General features: G+C 45.2%; 1 protein-coding gene across 1 annotated transcript in view; it reads right to left on the bottom strand.

The window, feature by feature from the left end:
* Positions 1-20,562, bottom strand: part of LOC128441773 (cadherin-4) — a 210,685-nt gene that overhangs the window by 96,098 nt on the left and 94,025 nt on the right. The window contains exon 3 of the mRNA XM_053423858.1: positions 15,396-15,419. Within this exon, the coding sequence (XP_053279833.1) occupies positions 15,396-15,419 (24 nt within the window). The remainder of the gene's footprint in view (positions 1-15,395; positions 15,420-20,562) is intronic.

The raw sequence follows: 20,562 nt of genomic DNA, 5'->3' as shown, positions 1-20,562 counted from the left end.
GAAGTGGAGCATGGAGGAAGGGGAGGTGGGGGGGGCTGCAAGTTTTAACCAGGCAAGTCAGTTGAATACATTATACAGTACGAGGGGTGTTGGACCCATTAAAGGTGAATGTCTGTGAACAGGAATGCAAATACAGATTAAATATAGTCTGAATATAACGATGGAAAAACATGACTGCTCCCCAGAAGTGAAGCCAAAGAGTCTCAGTTACAACCTGGCTGCGATACAGATCACTAATCCCCCCCCCTCTCTATGTTCAGGGTTGGGACATGAACCAAACTAAAAAAAGTCAGGATGGTTATTTAAGTTCATTTTGATCACACTGATGTACGTTCAAGTGCACATTTTCCCAGTAAAATTCGGTTTTAACCTTTTGTAAGTTGCGTGATGCTATAGAAATTCACCCGAATCGTCATTATTGAGAACTGAGACTGACTCGAAATCAGTTGAGAGTGCGCGTCAATCGCTTCTCTAGTTTTCACAGTTTCTCTTTCATATGAGACATGTGCTCCATACATGCACTGTTGTTGTATCCGCTGGTAGACGTCAGCGCAGCCATCCATCTTCCCCTCGTCTTGCTAATGCAACACATCCCACCGTGTTGTTGACGAATGGCCTCTCTGATATTCGTTCTGCTGTGTATCCCCCCCCCCCCCCTTGAACCTCCCCCTTCTCCGGCGAAGGTGCGAAGCGCTGAATATATTCCAAAAACTTTTTGTGCAGTTGAAAGTATAAACAACTCAGTGTCAGAGCAGAAAGTTTCTAATCTTACAGAGCCATAATTAATTATAATAGCAGGGATAACTGGATGTGCGTCTTCCTAAAAATGTTTCTCTGTTCATTTCTCCCATTTCTTTAGCAGATAAGTGCGACAGCTTTTCACAGATAATCTGACAGAGGAGAGACTTTAATGATACAAACAGACAAATTGGGCTGCTGTGTACATTAGGATTCCCCTCTCTCTCTCTCTCTCTCTCTCTCTCTCTCTCTCTCTCTCTCTCTCTCTCTCTCTCTCTCTGTTTACATTTTACACATGACCAATTTAAACTGGAAACCTCCTGCCAAGTTGCTGGAGCTAATGATGAGTAGGTTCAAAGCACCGCTGGAACTTTTTTAGCAGCGTGTAAGTCACACGAACAGTTTCAAGATTATTATTCAGGGAACTTGTGTTCATGGTATTTAATGTTGAAAATGTGTCCTAATATTAGACCTGTGGGCTATTTCCTTTTTAACAGATCTGGTAGGAGTGAGATCTTGCAGATGAAGTGGTCGAGCATTAATAATTTATGACTGGGGCTTTTTATAGAGCACAGCCCCTGAGATTATTAATTCTATTCACATTAGGCCACAGAAATAAGCTAAAGTTTTAATAAATAGGTATTAAAACTTTAACTGATATTAATAGCACCAATTAAAGGGGACGCTGTGGAGCCATGCATCATTTCTGTACTGGTAGAGAGGAAAACCCACTACGCAGAACCACCCTCGGCTCTCTGTGTCTCTCACTCACTTCTATCCTTCTCTCCGGCTCACTCTTTCTAATTCTCACGCGCGCGGTCTCTGCACTCCATCACTGTCTCCTTTCCAAAACAGGAGATAATAAAGAGTAATAAAGATAAGGAGTTGACGCTCTGTAGTGGAGTCTGTGCGGAAACATTAACATCTGTGCAAACCATTTTATGGCCATCATAAATTGAAAAAAAAAAAGAAAAAAGGTTCAGTGTGCCATAAATGCGAGAGACGCAGCATTTTACTCCACCTCATCATTCCACAATCAATTCAGTGAACATTAGCACGACAGGACGAGAGCCTCTGACCGTCCGGGTCCTGATTGATGAGCAATCTTCCTTGTCTCCCACATCATCGTTTCCTCCAGTGTGCCAGGTCAAATGGTGTGTGTGACGCCGCCAGTGCTCATTCATTTCAGTTTATGAAGTGGAACCTGCGCTGGACGGTCTTTCCATTAAAAGACATTAGCATGCACGTCTCTGCCGAAGGGATCGAGCGCATGCATGTTGGGCTGTTTTAACCAAAGCTTTAGTTCACAGGTGAGTGAAAGATGCAGCATGGATGTTTCTGCTGTTTGTCTCAATGCTTTCAGCTTTAGTTGCACTAGGGAGGCAATCACTGGGGATTGTCTCCATCTCCCCCCCTCTCCCTCTCTCTCTACCCATGTTCCTGCTGGGCCCAGGGAGTAGTGGTGGTACAGGATGAAAAGGTAGTGTGCCTCCTTTGTTCTGCAGCTCTGAACTCTTATGATTCATACTATCATTTTCTTACTGGAGCCCAGAGAAGGGATAGACTTAAATAACAGCCTCCATGTTCTAATTTGTGTTGGGATTTATCCTGCTGCTCGGGCTGGTGTAACTCTAGAGTGTCTGGTGAGCTGATCAGTGTGAGCAGTCAAAGAGAAATGAGATAGCAGAGTGGGGAAATGAAGACGGAGAGAGACGGAGGAAGCCTCAAAGGGAGAGCGAGGTTCTACTCCTTTGCTCCGATGGTTCCCGATGAAATTGATTCTCATGCCTCTTGGGATCTCCTGCTGTCCCCTCTCTCCCCTCCGTCCCGCCTCCATTACATACCTGTCCAGGGGATGAATGATCTGCACATTACCCATGAGTACCGCTGACCGGTGCACGCATCAGCGACTCCCAGCGCTCGGGGACTTCACCCGACACGCCGAAGAGGCAGAGGGAGAGGCCGAGCCGGGGAAAGGGCGGATGGAGAGAAAAAGAAACGATCAAAGCCGGTGATGGAGAAGAGCACGGGAAAGAGAAAGTCAACGCGAGCGAGGGAGGGAGAAATCACCAATGTGATGTAGGTGAGAAGGTGTGGAGGTGTGATTAGGTCAGCAGACGGAGATGTACAGTCCAACGGGGACAATGGACGCAATGAGTTAGTGTGTTATAACGTAGGCAGGGGAGTGGAGGATGAAGTTAAAAAAAAAAGATTAGGGATTCCCCGTGAAAGAAATGAAGAACACATGGAGAACGAGGCTCAGGGAGCCTGTGCAGGGTGTTACAGGCTTTGCCACCAAATAGCTCAGAGGGAGGCAATCAGCGCTGCGCCTGTGGTTTCAACCCTGTAGTTCACCGCTGCTCTCCCGGGGGATAGGTGTCACTCGTGTGGAGAAAAAGAGAGCAGCCACTTTAATGAATGGAGCTCTTTATCTGAGCCTGAACAGCAAGTTATTACCTACTGAGTAGACACTACGGAACAAGCTCCATTTCCATGGCGGTGATCCCGAGGGCCGGATGGAGGTAGGGGCGGAGAGGGAAAGAGCAAGTTCATATTTGGTGCCTTATTTTGTAACAGGGTACGACATCTCCGGCCTCCGTGCTTCAACAAAGCCCCGGAGCATGGCCGAGCATCACTGACGAGAGGAGCATTAGTGTGGAAGGCTGAAGGAAAACCACACAATAACAACACCCGCTGGGGAGGCCTCAGACTCTCCAGCTCCTTTCTGCATTTCAACTAGGGAGAGGGGAATGTTTAAAATGTATTCATTCAAGTATTCATAGCATCGGAAACTTTACTTTTTCATTTGTCTCAAACAAAAGGGTTTAGCCGTAGAGCAATATCGTTTTATTTAGACTCTAATTAACACTCAGGGCAAGTTAAAGGTAGCTGAATTATGTATTTATACAAGTTTAACTCATAATTTACACATGTTCAGCTTTGTGGAACTGAAATACAGTTTTTATTAACCAGTCTGTACAAATCAAATGATCCTGTGGGAGCTAATCTCCTCAGGCCCATAGAAGTGGGATTGTATAGTGCTATTAAAAATAGCTATGAGTACTGTTCACTCTGTAGTAGACTGGCCTGACCTTCCACCCACTGTACGCTCCGATCCAGCTGCTTGTGATTGTAAATATTTATTAGTACAACGATGAAATAAAGAAAAGGCCAGATGCAGACACTATAAGCCATGTATCTGTAATTACTCCAGAACCTCCCCACACTGTGTGTCTGCAGGCGGTGGAGAGGGAGGATGGAGAGGGAGGATGGAGCCAGTCGAAACCCTCTGTTCTCCAGCTCTGCGGGCTCTGAGAGCCGCCTGGTTCCACTGGTGCTGCCCGATAGCTTTAATTGGTCTCCTCTGGATAGCAGCGGAGCGCGGGAACACTTACCCACTAATGGAGTGAGCTGCAACAGGAGTAACGACTTTCATTCACACACATATATGTGCCTACATGTGCACTCAGACAGACGCACACATATTAGTATGCAAAAGCTCAGCTATATGCATGTGTGCATGTACAAAGTAAAGCGTTGATCCTTCTGGGAACGCCCGCAACTCTCTCCATCTCACTCCTCTCTGCATCGAGACATAAATCCATTTGCCTTCAGGAAAATCCTATGTGAATATATTTCCCCTACATATGATGTTGGAAAGACAAATGACTTCTTCCATGTTGGAAGCTAACACATCCAGGCAGGGGAGTTAGAGTATCAGAACCAAATAATGTAAATCTTTGTACAAACTACAACTTTTGTGCAACTCCACTTTAAATCCCTTCTGGTGCACGGAAAGATATATATATAAAAAAGATTGTACGAGCGCTAATTTTTGATAGTTATAGTGTGACGGAAAAACCCAGAGTGTGGTGACTTGAAATCATGCATCTGAAACGTGCAAAGTAAGAACAAAAAACAGAGGGAAAGAAGAATCTGTTTTCCTCTTCTGACTCTCGGGGGAATGATTATAGATGTTATTATTCTCACGGACAGATGCTGTTTGTACCGAGCAGACCATCTCCAGAGCTTTGCAACTCGCAAGATGAGAGCGAGAGAGGAGCAGGAGAAGAGAGGAGAACACAGACAGACGGTGATACCACCGGTGGAAGAGCAGTACGTGAACCTCCACTTTTATCTAATGAGCATCCGAGACAGACCGAGGAAACAGAACACTCCCTATCTTGCATTGCTTGCCCAGGAATTACAGGGTTGAGGACGGGGGTATTGCTAAAAGCTACATAAACACACAGCACCCCCGGCAACTCCCCCATCGCCTCCGTATGAAACGAAAAAAAACAGAGCTTGGAGTAAAAACATGAAAGGCGAGCAAAGGCAAATTGGCGAAGGGTAAACGTGCAAAATGGAATAGGGAAGAGATGACGAGCGAGAATGAACCGTACAGCGGGAGTGTGATCCTCTTTAGCATTTGAGCTACACACATTTACTGAGTGAATGAGCGCACGAGGCTCCAGGACGTCTGAAGTGCACGGAAACAAAGCTGACGGAGGAGATCAATCCACGGAACTCAACACATCCCGGCAGCAGCTGTCACTCTAATTGCCTCCTTCACTGTCATCTTCGGCATCAATGCCATGCTAATGCTGCACCAGGTAATACTGGTTGTGGTCCGGGGGATAACTCCACTTCCTCTAATGAGCATTTGATTTCCATACAGAGCTTTTTTTTCTTCTTTCTTTTCTGTGGGGGGGCGACCACGGCCCCTCTGCATGTGCACTTAAGTTGTGTACAGTTCTTTTGCCACTGTGGCGTAGTGCCAATCTGGTTTGTTAATGGGCTAAGCAGTGTTTACTGTTCAAAGACTTCCACATGAATTATTGATGGCTGCGCGCTGGAGTTGTGCTTGGAATTAGCCGAGAATAATCCATCTGGGCCCCACCTCACTTCTTAGGTGCCGTGTCTCTCTCCAGGGTAAACAGGCCGACTGCAAACTTGTGTAAATCAGCCAGTATTTTGTTATCCTGATTTCTGCTGAGGATATAAAGTGGATCTTTAAAAAAGGAGCACACAAAGCCGTGCGACTCGGCGTGGAGGCGGCGCGAGCACAATGGGACGGTGACCGGAGGGCTTTACTTTCCTCGGTGGAGGCACAAAGGTTTAAGGAAGGCATGCATGTGTGATGTCAAATTAATGAATTAGGAATTATTTTTTAATCAATCTGTGATCTGAGCTTATGCACTTGACTGATCATTTTGCAAATATTTTTATTATATCATTTCCTTTCATGTAATCCATGATCCCATCCGGGCAATGAGGCAGCAGAGGCAAATCCCCCAAACCGACCTGGTTATTGCTCTAATCATCCTCTCCTCTCACCCGCATCCCAATATTTAAAACTTATTATCTTATTAAAACTTTCACCCTTTGCTGTAATTTTTCCTTCAAGCTCCTCTGTGTGGTTATGAAGCTGTGTGCGGTTGCCCTCTCTTACACCCTAAAGCAGTCTTAATATGAACTGTGCTCTGGAGGCCATTGTTTGTTTGGTTTCAAAGGGAGACCGAGGAACCCTGGAGATTTGCGGGGTGTTTGGAAAAAGGTTAAATAGGAAAGTTACCGTCTCCCATCTAATCTACCAGAAATGAGTGGTATCACATGAGCCCATAGGACAGATGGCACCGACATAATGAGCTGCTTGTGAATATGCATTTGCTTGCACTGTAAAATATATAAGACTGTGCGAATTGTGAGAAGAAGAAGAATGGTTGTGGGAGAAAGTCTGGAAGAAAAAACTAAAACAAACATTGGCAACGGGCTAAAGGAAAGACACGACTTCTGTATTTTGAAAACTTCTTCTCGCTGCGCTCATGTGAGTGATGCCAATTTGTCCAGACCCCTGATTCATTTTCTTGGCGCCGTTTGGTGTGAGAAACGGAAACGACTTTGCATGTAAAGTTTGGTAATACACTCTTGGATTAGATCCATTGCTCAGACAGAAATGAACCAGCCTAAGCAAAGAATGCAGCCGTCTGTCAGGGGGAAACTGGCTTCGCTTTCTTCTTCCTGTTTGCGTCTTTTTTCTTTAACCATTTCAACTTACTTGTTTACTTTTGCCTTCAGAATACCCATCTGCCGTAACCGTGGTGACACTCCTTTGAGCCGCTGATGAGGTTTGAGAGCGCAGCACTGCAGAGGGGAGAAGCCTGCTTAATTAGTGGGACTGTGGAGTCGGGAGATGTGTTTATCTCATTATGGGCGTTTGAATGAATATTCACGTGTCCTCGCTCAGAATAATACGGCGATTATTAAACAGAAAGAATCCAAAAGTGTCCAAAAGAGCAAAAGATAACATGAGATCCAATGAGGCGAAAGCAAATGGCTGCGGTTTCGGGAGATGTTTCATGTTTCAATGGTTCACATTGTGCACCGGAGCGCAGAACCAGACGCAGCACGGTTCTCAGCAAGTCTTTCTCAGGTTTCTCAGGTGTCTCGGTGCTGAGCAGAGATTGATGTGCTCCATCTTCCACTCCCCGTTGTCCCTCCCCATCTGTATCCCTCTGTTTCACCTTGCTGAGCTAATCCAATCTGGCCAAATCCCTCTGCTAAGGAGGCCTGTACAGGAGCGGTCCTACTGGGAGCAATATGCCACCCGCTTCATTGGCACCAGGAGCCCTGTAGGTCTTCAAGCCCAACCGCAGCGTTTTGTCAGTAAACAGACAAAGACATATGAATCGTGTAAGTGACATGGAGCACGTGGCCTCATGACAATAACATGTTGTAGAATCCTGACAAACATGTATTTCACTCTATGGGATTCCTGCGGCCCTGTTCCTCGGCGACACCACACAGCAACAGAAGCATCTCCAGGGAGCCGCGGTCTAATCTCCTGGATACCTGCCACACACCATCAGGTGTGAATACCTTTTCAATGGAGCCGCTCTACCGAGGAGAGGACAGTTATGATAAGCTGCAGTCTATCTCTACATAGTCAATTACACCGCACACCGCCTGCATGGACGGCCCTGAAATCTCAATCCACCGGTGCAATCGGTGCTGCACCCTAATGAGCAGAGCTGGTGATATTAAATTAAGTTCATACATCAAGGGAACAGGCTGTTCCTCCATCTAATTGACAGTTGTGGCTTAAGAACAGGATTCTGTAAGAGAGACTGGTCAGTGGTTTATTCCATCTCCATTCTTTTTGTTTGACTTGTCTCCGCTTTCCATCTGCTCCGTCTTTCCCTGAGAAAGGTTGCAGTGCCCAGACGGCCTTAATGAGTCTCAGATGTGGGTCTGCCGAGGCTCTCTTTGTGTGGTTGTGTCTTTATCTTTATCTCTGGCTCACACTCATTTGGACATGTTGCAGGGTTTAGCCTGGCAAACAAAACGCATTATCAGCCTCCTGTGGACAAATAACAAACAGCCTTTCACATAGCCAGCCACACACACACACACACACACACACTGACACACACTGACACACACTGACACACACACACACACAACTTTCGGTTTCACGCGCAGGCACCGCGGTTCACAACCTGTGTCTCTTTTCCCCGGTCCTGTCACAGAGACTCCAGTCGGGCTTATTGAAGAGTTCGCACCGAAACCTACAGAGTCTTGTGTTGGCATTTAAATTCAATACATGCTGGACCTTATTAGTCGGCCGGAGGGAGGCAATATAGACAAGATGATGTCTATAATGACCCTTCTCTCCCACAAAGCACACCCAGCTGACTCTAAAGAAAAGGAAAGGTCAAAGTAATCATGCTTCTCATTGCAGGGATCCTGAGACTCAGCAGAACAGGAACAGTGGCATGTTCTTACTACTCGTGCAGTCATTACTGATGCATGTAGGCACACACAGACAAATTATATTTCATTCAATTAAAAAGTTGTTTTTTTCCCGCCAATCCTCAAACTATAATATAGTGACCGAAGAAGGAAAACTAGAAATTGAAGGTGGCAGACAGAAAAACAAGCTTAACGATGTACAGCAACATGAGCGGCTCAGTGACGTTGAGCTGTGATGATGCTTTGAACTACGTGTTACTTTTCTATGGTAAAATGCTGAGATTAGCTAATTAGAGCTAAACCCAAACTCTACCCTGGAATGATGGAGTGTATAACACATTAATAAAATTAACTAGAATACCACTCAGTAGAGAAACAGCAAGATCCAACGTATTATTTAAATTCAATCAAGCTCATAAGTATCAAGTCCACTTAATGTGCCTGATTATTATTTTTTAGTAATGAAGATTCATCCATCCACGCATCCACTGGGCCCCAGTAAGGCTGTAACAACGTGGAGAGTAGAAACAAATATAAATTGCAGTGGACTGAACTAGGGATGCACCGATTTATCGGCCGAACATCGGTAGCGGCCGATTTTCGCCGCGTTTACTGATATCGGCTTATCGGTAATAAACTTGACTTTCACCGATATCATTGGCCGATGTTCATATTTGTGGTAAAACCGCTGGGCACGTGCCGCGGCTGGGGGAGCTGTCGCTCCGTCGCCCTCCTCTCCGCGCCGCCGGAGGCTCAGTGTGCGGCACCGGAAGGCGGGCCGTTGGAGGGGACCGGGTACGCGGTCAGCGGCGGCCACTCTGGACGCGTGTCGGGCCCTTCCCGCGGATCACCTCAGCTACGGCGACCGCTGGGGGAACCCTCCGGCTGGCGCCTAGCAGCTGACTGAGAACTGGTGCGGACCAGGGGAATCCGACTGTTTAATTAAAACAAGCATCGCGAAGGGCCACGGTGGGTGTTGACGCGATGTGATTTCTGCCCGACACTCAAAACAGGTAAAACTGAGGAGGGCTTGTTAAGTTATCTTGACTCACGCAGTGTAACTTGGTGTAAAAAGTAACAAGGGAATTGACAACATACGTCATACACACAGAAGCCGTAACACATCTAATAAACGGGCAATACTGCTACCGTAAATCAATGAGAAGAGCGTTCTCTATAATGCTACTTTAACAGGGCTGTTTTAGACAGGGTAAAAGGTGCTGTTTTAAATTACCCTTGTGGTATTTTGACCAAAATATGTTACAGACATTTCATTAAGATCCCAAGGAACCATTTCAACTTGCGGTAAAATGGGCATAATATGTCTCTGTTAAATAAAGTTTAGTTAAATCAAAGATTGTTTCATAAATCTGATTCAATCTGTGCTCATTAAAAGATAAGAGTGATGAAGGGCTGACATTTTTTTAAATAGTGCTTTCTAAATAATGATTTAATTATTTTTCTGGCACAAAAGGGTGAATGAATAACAACAAAAAGAAAATAAACAAATATCGGTATCGGTATCGGCTATCGGCCAGATTGTTATTTTAAATATCGGTATCGGTATCGGCCAAGAATTTCCATATCGGTGCATCCCTAGACTGAACACATAATCCACCTGTATCATCATATACTGTCAGTAGTCAATACAAACTCTTCAGATACACACTGCTATGAACGCAGACAACAGGCTATTAAAATATTTGAATTATTCATCTTGTCATTATTATGATTTGAAGAAAGTAAGGTGACATCCCTCTGCATTTATAACTTCTATTTTCAGCATCCGTCTCATCTCCTTGTTATTTATTGTTTGATTAAATGAAAATTAATTTCCTCCATGTATTAACTGTCACCCGGTGAAGTCAACAAAGAAGGAAGTATCTTTGATCTATAAAAATACATGTATTACATGTCTCATTTATCAAAGGCTTAAGTAAATCCAAAACAAATCTGTGTTAAAAAAACAATAACTTACTCTAACCCTGTCATGACGTGTAGTTGAAGTTGTGAAAGTTACATCGATAATCTTTGAGTCGCCCATTTGGAACGAATGATGATGAACTAATAATGAAAAACGTATGCGTTCGTTCTGCTCCTCTGAGCCAAGGTAAAACCATTAAAAGAAGATTTTACAGGCTACACAACTCCACAAAGGGATAATGTTGTCATACACAAGGTGCTTGCATCCTGGTTTATTCCTTTAATTGGAAATTGAGACACAGGAAAAACTGAATATCACACCAATATTTGACGTATTGCTACTGCTGCAGTGAAGTAGTGAAAAAGCTTGTGATGTTTCCACAAATTGAGGCCAGTGATGTACGTGTAAAAGCCACTCGGGCGGTTTTAAATGTTGCACTCAAGATCTCGTAAACATAAAAAATGCATTTTGTGTCGCAAAGGTGGAGAAGAGCCGTGACTTCTCCTGCTGCTGCTGCTGCTCATACGTTGTTATGGTTGTTAAAAATCATGGACAGGACCAAGGAGGCAGGATGGGGTTTTAATTTCATTAGGTTTTTCATGAGGCAGACCAGACAAGGGCCCTCACACATCATTATTTACACCCTGGCTAGTGCTCAACTTAATGTGTATTATTGTATCTGCAAACTAATCACACTCTGATGCGCCCGTGGCGTCGGACAGGATATTTCGGAGCAGGATTTACGAGGCTGCTAATGGCCGAGGATCTAACGTGAGGATTGCTGTATTGTGAATATCAGTTTCCAGTCATTAAGAGGGAGTTTAGTGAGGTAACTTGTAAATGGTCCTGGAAAAGTATCAGCAATTTTAAACACAAGATAATAATCCATAGATATAACCAATTGCAAACTATTCTATTAATTGGGTTAATATTGGAGTATTGGTTTCCAGGTAGTCAGCACCATTATCCTTGTATGAAAACTCAACATCTATTATATATGTGACGTGATGTCTTCAATCCTCAGTGGTATCACCAGAAGAATCGGAAAAGCTTCCCAACAGTAGATTTCTCTTCATGGTGGCTTTAGTTCTTCAAAGTGCTTTCCCCTGTAAAACTATACTTTCAATTAGTTTCCCAGAAACTTTCAGGGAGGCTTTGCAGACCGAAAGTTAGAAGAGAAACTGGGACCATCAGCACATTGGCAGAAATGCACGTACACTTAATTCAAATCCTGTGTCTCCTCGACTGGAGCTAAACAGCCTCTTTTCACCAGACAGAGAGAAAGTGCTGCCGCGAGGACAGAGCGTCTCCAATTTAGCTTCAGTGGGAAGGAAGATGTTGAGGAAAATGTAATGAGGGAGACACAGAGAACTTTGGAGAGGAAGAGGGAGAGAGAGGGAGAGAGAGGGAGACAGAAAGACGAGGGGAGCGACGGCGTCTCAAAGTCGGTTGACGGTCGGTAGGTAAATTAGCACGTGGGGCTAATGGGGCAAAAAGCAGCCAAGGCCTCGTGGTCACCTTTTCACTCTGAAAAACAGGCGGCTCGTCGACCCTCCATTGCCCCTGTCACTCCGCTTCTCGGTGTTCAGCATCTAAACACGGGTACACACCCCTCGACTCCAACACGACAACGCCAGAGACATGCTAACAACACGCACTCCAGCACGAGGACGCCTTCAGCTGCCACGCGTGGGAACACAGAGGGAGAACTTAATCTAATAGGATTCAGAGGGAATTGGAGACGAATCTCGAAATGTTCAGAAAGCTTTTTCGAGATGTCGGCCCTTTTGATTGATTCTCCTGTCAGGCTTTTTAGCAGAAGTGAGAAGAGGGGCGAAAGGGAATCATGGATCACAGCGTGCATTTGGAATCGCGTGTGTGTGGAGTTTGTTTACGATCTGCTCATCAAGGCGAGGGGTAAATCTCTGCCGTACTTTTTTTCTCCCCCCTTCCAGCGGGAATCAATATAGCCAGAGAGCTTGTTCTCTGCATCTCCCCGTCATCCATTTTCCTTCCAATCACTTTGCTGTGTATACCCTTGATGCCACAGAGGAGTCATAGATCAACACAGTCGCAAAGTGTGTGTGTGTAGGGGGTGGAAGCGTATGCATGTACCGTATGTGTGTGCGCAGCCAAAACGTGCACATGCATAAGTGTTTGTGGATCAGCGCCAGAGAGACCACAGTTGGGCATTACCACATATCAACGTGCTTGTCCTCCCATAGCGGGTTGTCTGAATATTTCATCTAATCATTAAACGCTGACAGGCCTCACAGAGTAGCGCCACTGATCCCCGTCAGAGGAATACAGGGCCTGACTTCATTAGTCCTGTTAGTGCTAAGCTGCTTTACCCTCACTCACGCCTGGCTTAACCTGCACTGCGATAAATGCTGAGCGGAGGAGGAAAGATAGGCAAAGGGGAAGAGAGGTGAAACCGGAGGAAAGCAGCGACAAAGGCATTTCAAAGAGCGAAGCAAATAGGTGCCAAAGTCGGGCCATGGAGGGCGGGGAGGGGGGGGGGGGAACGGGAGGGGAGTGGGAGGGCACAGAGCGTGTGAACCTTAGGTTTCAGAGGCGGGGGGGGAGAGGATAAAGCTCAAAGTGGTGTTTGAACTGCGAGGGATTTACAAATGCAAATGCAAAAAAGAAAACGGGCAAACAACCGATTGACTTGTTTTGCGATCGATCGACTATCGACGGCCAAAGTGCTTCACTGCGATTCCAGCGTGAGGCTCCTGTGGGCTGAAGAATTACCACTGACCTCTGTGCACACACATGCATCTTCATTTATGCATAAGCCACTTCATGCTTTCACATATGCATCTAAGCAGATAAAGATATGCACACACATCTTTGGTCTCAGCGGTTTTCCCCGGTAGATTCTCTCCCACCAGGGCCCCACGCCCCCCCGCACTCAGTCTTCTGCTCCTGGCAGCAGAGGTTTTTGGCCGGCTTAAGTATGCCCACAGGCCCCGGAGGGACAGCCCGTGACGGATGGCACCGCGCGTGACTCCAATTCGATTCAGCCCATTTGATAAATTTATCGCTGGCATTTTGAAAATGAAATTAGAGGGACGTCTCCCAGAGACTGTTTTTCCAGCGCAGGTGCCATAAATATACTTGGTTTGGCAGAGGAGCGGGAGAGGGAGGGCGAGAGGCTGGAGAGGGGCTGGATAAAGGATGTGGTGGTCGGGGGGGGGGCAGATAGGTGGGGATGTTCCGCAGAAGTAGAGGAATAAAGAATAAGGTCACGTTATAATGAGCTTCTGTATTAATCATGCTATTGGAGGGTAACGACAGTAAAGGTTAGGGCAGCCATAGTTTGAATCCCACCTGGGCCTTAAAGACTGCGTGCTGTCCTTCAGTCGAATACATGTTCTGTCCTAATGTTGTCTTTCAGCGGGTTCTGCATATTGACAGATTGTGTGATGACATTGTGTGCACACAATGTCCTGCTTTCTCCATCTTTCACGCTCATGCACACACAAACACCCTCACGCACAGATGCACACACACACACACAAACAAACACACACACACACACACAGACAAACACAGTTTATGTACATTATCTTTGCCTCAAGGCCCCGTGGCTCTTCAGCAGCAATGACACTGTCAGAGCTGCATATCCATCTATAACTCAGAGGGGATGAATGAATGCGGCTGGTTATTCTTCTCCGTGACAGCCTTAATGTGCGGGACCGAGCCACAGTGAATGTGTCTCCTGATGCTTTCCCCGACCCGACGTGATTTGAATTGAGGGGAACACACACGTCGTACGGGGGTCACGTGACCTTATTTACCTCGCTCTCATTCAGAAACATACACGAGTGTGGCTATGGAGGGATGATGTACGCCATGTCAGCCTCTGCTCATGTTCAGCATTCATCAGAGAGCGAGGCCAGGGCGGCTCACATCACTTACCTTTATGGGTCCATCCGACAAACAGTCACCTCCTCACAACAGTGTGTACGTGTGTGAGTATAAACTGTCGCACACATGCACGCCGCTAATGCCTCTCTCACTGTATCTACACGCAGCTTCAGCGGATTCGAAGCCGTGTGAAGGGGGGGAAATGTCACTGTGTTCCCAGAGACACACTCCTGCTGTTTAGTTTATTTTTTTTGCGAAATATAAATGTTGTGCATTTTAAACCACATCTACATGAAGACGGAAAATAGTTTTACCTGCTGTCTGTTCTGCTCTGGTGAAAAAGCTCGTGCAAAAACAAAACCCAAGTTCTTGCGAGCACAGTGGGGAATCAAAGAAAGTTTCAACGGAATCAGCGGGGGGGAGTTCTCCTGAGTGATCGCGTGCATCTTCTTCGTCCTCGCAATCACCGAGCGTGACACACCCCTCTGCCATTACTGTATCTCCACCACAAAGAGCGGGGGGGGGGCTGAGAGGCACCTGCAGGATGTCTCTCACAACAACGCCCCCTGGATCTGTTTAGACACTTTGGCCCCATCAACTTACAAAACAGCCTACAGGTACTTTCCTAAAACCTCCGCCCCAAAAACACAAACAAACACACACACACACACACACACACACGAGTTCCTTCTCTCCCCGAAGACCCACTATGCAAAGCAATCACCTCCCCCCCAAACCTCACATTAACATACACATGCAACTGTGGAGGAGTCTAAACAGAGCTGTGTGATTACTCTGAACATAAGACGCGCAGAAATCAACGCATAAGCACAGACCGCGGGCTGTCTATCATTGTGGGTTAGCAGGATAATTGAGTCTGGGGTGTCAGTGGGCGTGAGTGATTGACTCCGTAATCAAACAGATTGTTCTGTAACGGAAACACTGAGGGACTCCGATTTCAAATCAACATCAACACCAGCGCCGTGTGTTATTCATCTCATTAGCGGGAAAAAAAAAAAAGCTGAGAGCGCGTGGAGCTGCACACCTACACGGCACCCAAGTGAAAACGCGAGGGGCGCCACAGGTGACTGATTGAGTGCTGTCTTACCTTTCTGCGGTGATACTGCGGCGTCTGTAGATAAAAGAGAGAGGAGACACAGAGGAGCGTGTTAGGAGTTGACAGCACACACATAAAAACGCGGGAGATGACAGCCGGGGAAGTGATTTGCTGGGAGGGAAACAAGCCACCCAGGAGGATAAACAGACAGGGCGGGGGTTGTACACAACCAGGGGGGGGTCTCTCATCTCAGACCTGCAGTGAATATTCCCCTTTACCAACCCTCACACTTGAGTCATACCTCAGTGATCATGCAGTAGGTGTACTTAGCGAAACCCGCAAAACGAACACAGCAGCTTTTCTCCAATCCACCGAGCGAGAGAGAGAGAGAGAGAAAGAGAGCGGGCGAGTGGGAGGGAACAAAAAGTGGAATCCGAGCAAACACATCGGAGAGCGGCATCAAGTAGAAAGATGAGAGTCTCCAGACCTCTGGAAACCTCTTTCACAATTTACCTGGGGTGAGCTTTCTAATAAGTCAAAGTAATGCCACCGAGGTGCAGCAGGACAGAGCAAATCAAATCCTTTTAGTAAGCATTTTGGGTTCTTACTCAGAGCCCACTGGAGACACTCCGGGCCCACAAGGCGTAAATCAAAACACAGCCCGCTCGGAAAGGGCAAGAAAGGACTGCAACACATTTTTTTATACAACAGAGCATTTATTCAAAAACAAAACCCAAACCGAATGAAGTGCTATGCTGTAATCTTGCTATATTGTTCCAGGACAGTATTCCTAAACTCCCAAGGTTTCATTTTTATTTAATAAACTTGTCAAACTTGCCTTGATACAACAATAAATAAATTAATTACAAAGGGAGACAAAAGTCCTTTTGTCTCTTTTTTATTACTTTGTACTTTCGGCAAAGTCTTTAGAAAACGTCTCGACTGGCCATGTGCCCAAAAAGCCCAAATGGCCACAGACATGGGAAGGGAATAATTGAATCCAGCTGGATTTGTGGTGTACTGGGCTGAGGAAGTGATAATCCAAAGCTCTGCCTAATTGCCAGAGTAGAGATGGCGTCCATTGTGGGGGTGGCATCGGTGTTTATCGAGGCAGTGTGGCGTGGGATTGGACTGAGCATTAGGGCTTTACTCACTTTTGTTTTGGGAGGTGTTACAGTGGATTGGAGCAAACATTGGCCCCTCTGGTTATTACATGGTCTGATTGTCTGCTATGCGACTGTCCATAAGCTCTGCATGTCTGGTCTAATCTGAGAGGAGGCTTCAAATAATTAGTTAGTGAAGCACTCGCACGGCCCAGTGCAGTCAACCTTATCAGGAAGAAGAAAAACCTTGGTCCATTTCCTTTTCACCCCAAAGGCTTAAAGACTCTCACCACTGTTAAAGCCCTCAGGGTGGCTGCATGGCCGATCAAATATTATCCAACATGTCCCGACCACTGCCCCGGCACTTCTTCTTTTTGTCATTTGTTATATTAAAAAAGGCTAGAGTGTGTCAAATGGAAATGTTCTGCCAAGCGCTTGTAGTACAAGCAGGCTACATGCACTTGTCTTAAACTTGTGAAGTCCAACTCTACAAAGGACAGGATGAGTTCCAAAAGCTTAGGAAACATTTTTTGGCAAAGACAAAGGGAGAGTTTAGACTGTGGTAACGAAACATACCTGATTTATTATACCTACATATTGTTTTTCAAATGTCTAAAACTTTTTAACATCTACCGAAGGCAATGACAGGTAACCAACGTAGTATTTAATGGATAGTTCACCCAAAAATGAAAATTCTCTCATTATCTACTCTCCACTATGCCTTGGAGGGATGGGTAAAGTGTTGAATCTCAAAAACTGTTTTGGAGTTTCAGGGGTAAACAGCGTTGAAGCCAAATTTCTCTCTTTAAAACGTTGTTATAACTTGAGTAAATGAGAAGACAAAACTTTCTGGAACAAAAAGGCTTCGATGCCAAAGTAAAAGCTTGAGACAGCTCAATTTAAGTGTGATTAATTCGAATTTAATAAGGCATAATTTGAATTATGAATTAATTAATTGGGCCTATGAACAGCTACCTGCAGTAAACAGCAGGGTGCCACACCATGTGTCACTTCCTGCACTCTGATATAATACATTACGTTTTTAAAATAAAATGTAATAACATGGTCTCTATTAGCACTATTTTGAATATGATAAATAATGAACACGCACCAGCTCGGAGATAATGAATAATCAGATGAAAGCACTTCTTCCCTCTGTAGAACTTGCCGGGTCGGAGCGGAGTCATTATGGTGATTGGTGTCGGCACATATAAATAACTTTAGGGAGGTAAAGAAAACCACCATCATTGATTATTGCATCTTCTCACCCGCTATCTTTGGCTCTTGTGGATTTGGAGAATCCACAAGAGTGTGCAGAGCGAGTCTCATCAAGTTAAGCCGACCCTACAGCACGGCCAACAACATGAAACGCTACTTTCTGAAGAAGTGAATGTCCCACAAGGTTTTTTCTCAACAAAGGTTGAAAGAAAGAAGTGGAGGAGAAGAGCAACGGAAAGGAAAAGCGGCACTGAGACAATTAATTATTCATTTAGGTAAACAGCTATATGAGACTGTTTAACAGCACAGCAGCCAAGAAGTGAGCACAGACCAAAAGACCGGAATTAGACATGTGTACAGGGTATTATAAAACCTCATCACATATATTTGGTCAGTCAGTCCTTTCAAAAATAAATCTATTTGATTAATTTTTTGGATTAAATCCACACACTCATTAACCAGAGAAGGAGTAAAAGCTCGGAGCTTGGAATGACATCCTACAATCACTGTAATCAGACTAAAACTGAAGTTCCAGTGCTTGAACTGGCGAATGTTCCAAGTTAAGATCGACACACACGGAAAATGAGTTTATATCAAAACTCCGGATCTCAGAGGGATCACACATGAAAGAAGGGATCCATAAAGACGCCTGCACACAATGGGACGCTACTAGAAACTCTCTCCTCCTGTGATGCGGGATGTTGGACTGAGAGATAATAGGGTTCAAACACGACCCATGTGGCAAACATCAACTGGACAGGTATCTGATCAAATGATCACGGTTCTCTTGTTCCACACAAAAAGAGCCCGGCTTCAGTCACTGCAGAGTCTGTTTTTAGCACCTGTGCTAAATTGTGAGGACGCGTGGTGTAATTTGGGGTTTTCAGACGTCAGTGGAGTTTGCTCCTTGCGGCTCCTGAGGTTGCCATGGACACATTAAGTGGAGAGCTGCAAAGTTTGAACAACCGCAGAGGAAGCAAACCATTGTGTTTCTCCTCAGCCGCAGGAAAGTTCACTCATGAAACACAGGAGGAAGCAGCGGTAACCACAAAGATGTCGGAGGAGGAATTACAGCCGTTACACAAGCATCTCATTTCACTCTGATTGCTCAAAACTATGCAATCGTCTTCTGGACTGAAGTCTGTAAGCAGCAGATAGAGAGGTCCAGTGGTGGATTTGCATGTGCAATGGATTCACACTCAATATGGCGGTGACCTGTCGATTGTGTACCCGGCCCCTCTTCCGCAATATCCACCGCGATTGGCTCCAGCCCCTCATTACCCCTGGAGTGATGAGCGGTAAACATGATGGATGGATTTCAAGCAGACTCGCTCGCTCAACAAGAATACAAGACAAATGATTCTCTATCAAGCTGATGTTGCATTTTGTAAAAGTTTGATGCTGTGACATGAAAACAACACGAGGAGTTGCCGAACATGTTGCGATGCAGAAGTTGTCAAACACCGAGTCGCACGTGTAACCTCCTCTTGGTGTGTTAAACTCTGCGTTGTGTCTTATAATTGATGACCGGGACTTGTTCTTTTTCTTTTCACAGGACTTTTATTTCACTGTTCTGTTCAGAGGTACAGAAAACGTTCATCATTTGGTGACATGCCGTCTCAGCCAGATCTAGAACATTCTCAAGTCTTTGAATGTCTCACATTCAATCAAACACATCATGAAAATAACCAAATCTTCTATTTACAAAAATCAACATGAGTCTTATGTAACAAAACATACCTGTTCAGAGGTACAGAAAACGTTCATCATTTGGTGACATGCCTAATCAAAAAAAATACACAGTTCAGAAGGCATTCTTCAGGACACAAAATGACGGACACCTACGCACTTACACAAGCAAGCTAGCAAACTTAATACATGTTTGCTAGCTTGCTGTTACACTCTGAACTAACTCAAAAATGAAAATAAACCATAAAAGAATGAAGCAACTCGACTAATATGATCGTATGAAACACATGACACATTTTAAACAACTTACAGATTACTTAAATTACAAACTTTACACATTGGTGTCGCGCTGTAATCAATACGTACCGTCTCAGCCAGATCTAGAACATTCTGGTGAAAACCGGGAGGATAAATACAATAGCCACTCGCGACCAACAGAGGGCGCCAAACACATGTGAAACACAGTACCAAATCATTAATTAACAAAAACAGAAGGATTTCTGGCGGAATTAAATAATACTTTTAATACATGCTACACACGGACGACTGTCGGTTTCCATTCTTCCGCAGCTTTTTTGTGTTTTTCCACGTGTGAGCGTCAAATGATGGAGAAAGCTTCTTTTCTCTCTCTCTCTGTGAGCAACGAGCTGGTTCTGTTCACCCTCACTGTCGAAATGAAAGATCGGAAACACCTGCACCCGACCAGATCAGAGCCACAAACACGGTGTGATGGATTTAACTTTAATGACAACAGTGAGAACTATCAGCAGGGAGGAGAGCGGCGACAAGAATAGTATCGCAGCTGTAGGTGCACATTTCTTACATCTTCCTCAACTCTTCATCAACTCTTCATCAACCTCGTTTACTGTCATAACATAATGCTGTAAAGCAGCTGTTTCTAAGGGTAAGATTGTATCGTTAAAACTCTTAGTTAGAGAATCTCTAATTTGAAATAAGGAAAAGACACTTCCATTTTCTGACTGTTGCTCGTTTCTTAAGTTGTACAGCTACATTTGATAATGTTAATGTTAAATCTAACGACAGCAGTCACTGAACCTCTAGTCCATTATGTTACTGGTTGTTATATCCCCCCCCCCCCCCCCCCCCCCCCCATTCCTTTACATACAGTATACATCCCGGCCTTATTGAATTACACTGCTATTGGAAACATGTCGTCTATTGACCCCTTAAAGTTAAGGCCTTACTGC

Source organism: Pleuronectes platessa, chromosome 6 (genome assembly GCF_947347685.1).
Source record: "Pleuronectes platessa chromosome 6, fPlePla1.1, whole genome shotgun sequence".
Classification (NCBI taxonomy): Eukaryota; Metazoa; Chordata; class Actinopteri; order Pleuronectiformes; family Pleuronectidae; genus Pleuronectes; species Pleuronectes platessa.
The sequence above is the reverse complement of the archived record's forward strand: the minus strand, read 5'-3'. Positions and strand labels throughout refer to the sequence as shown.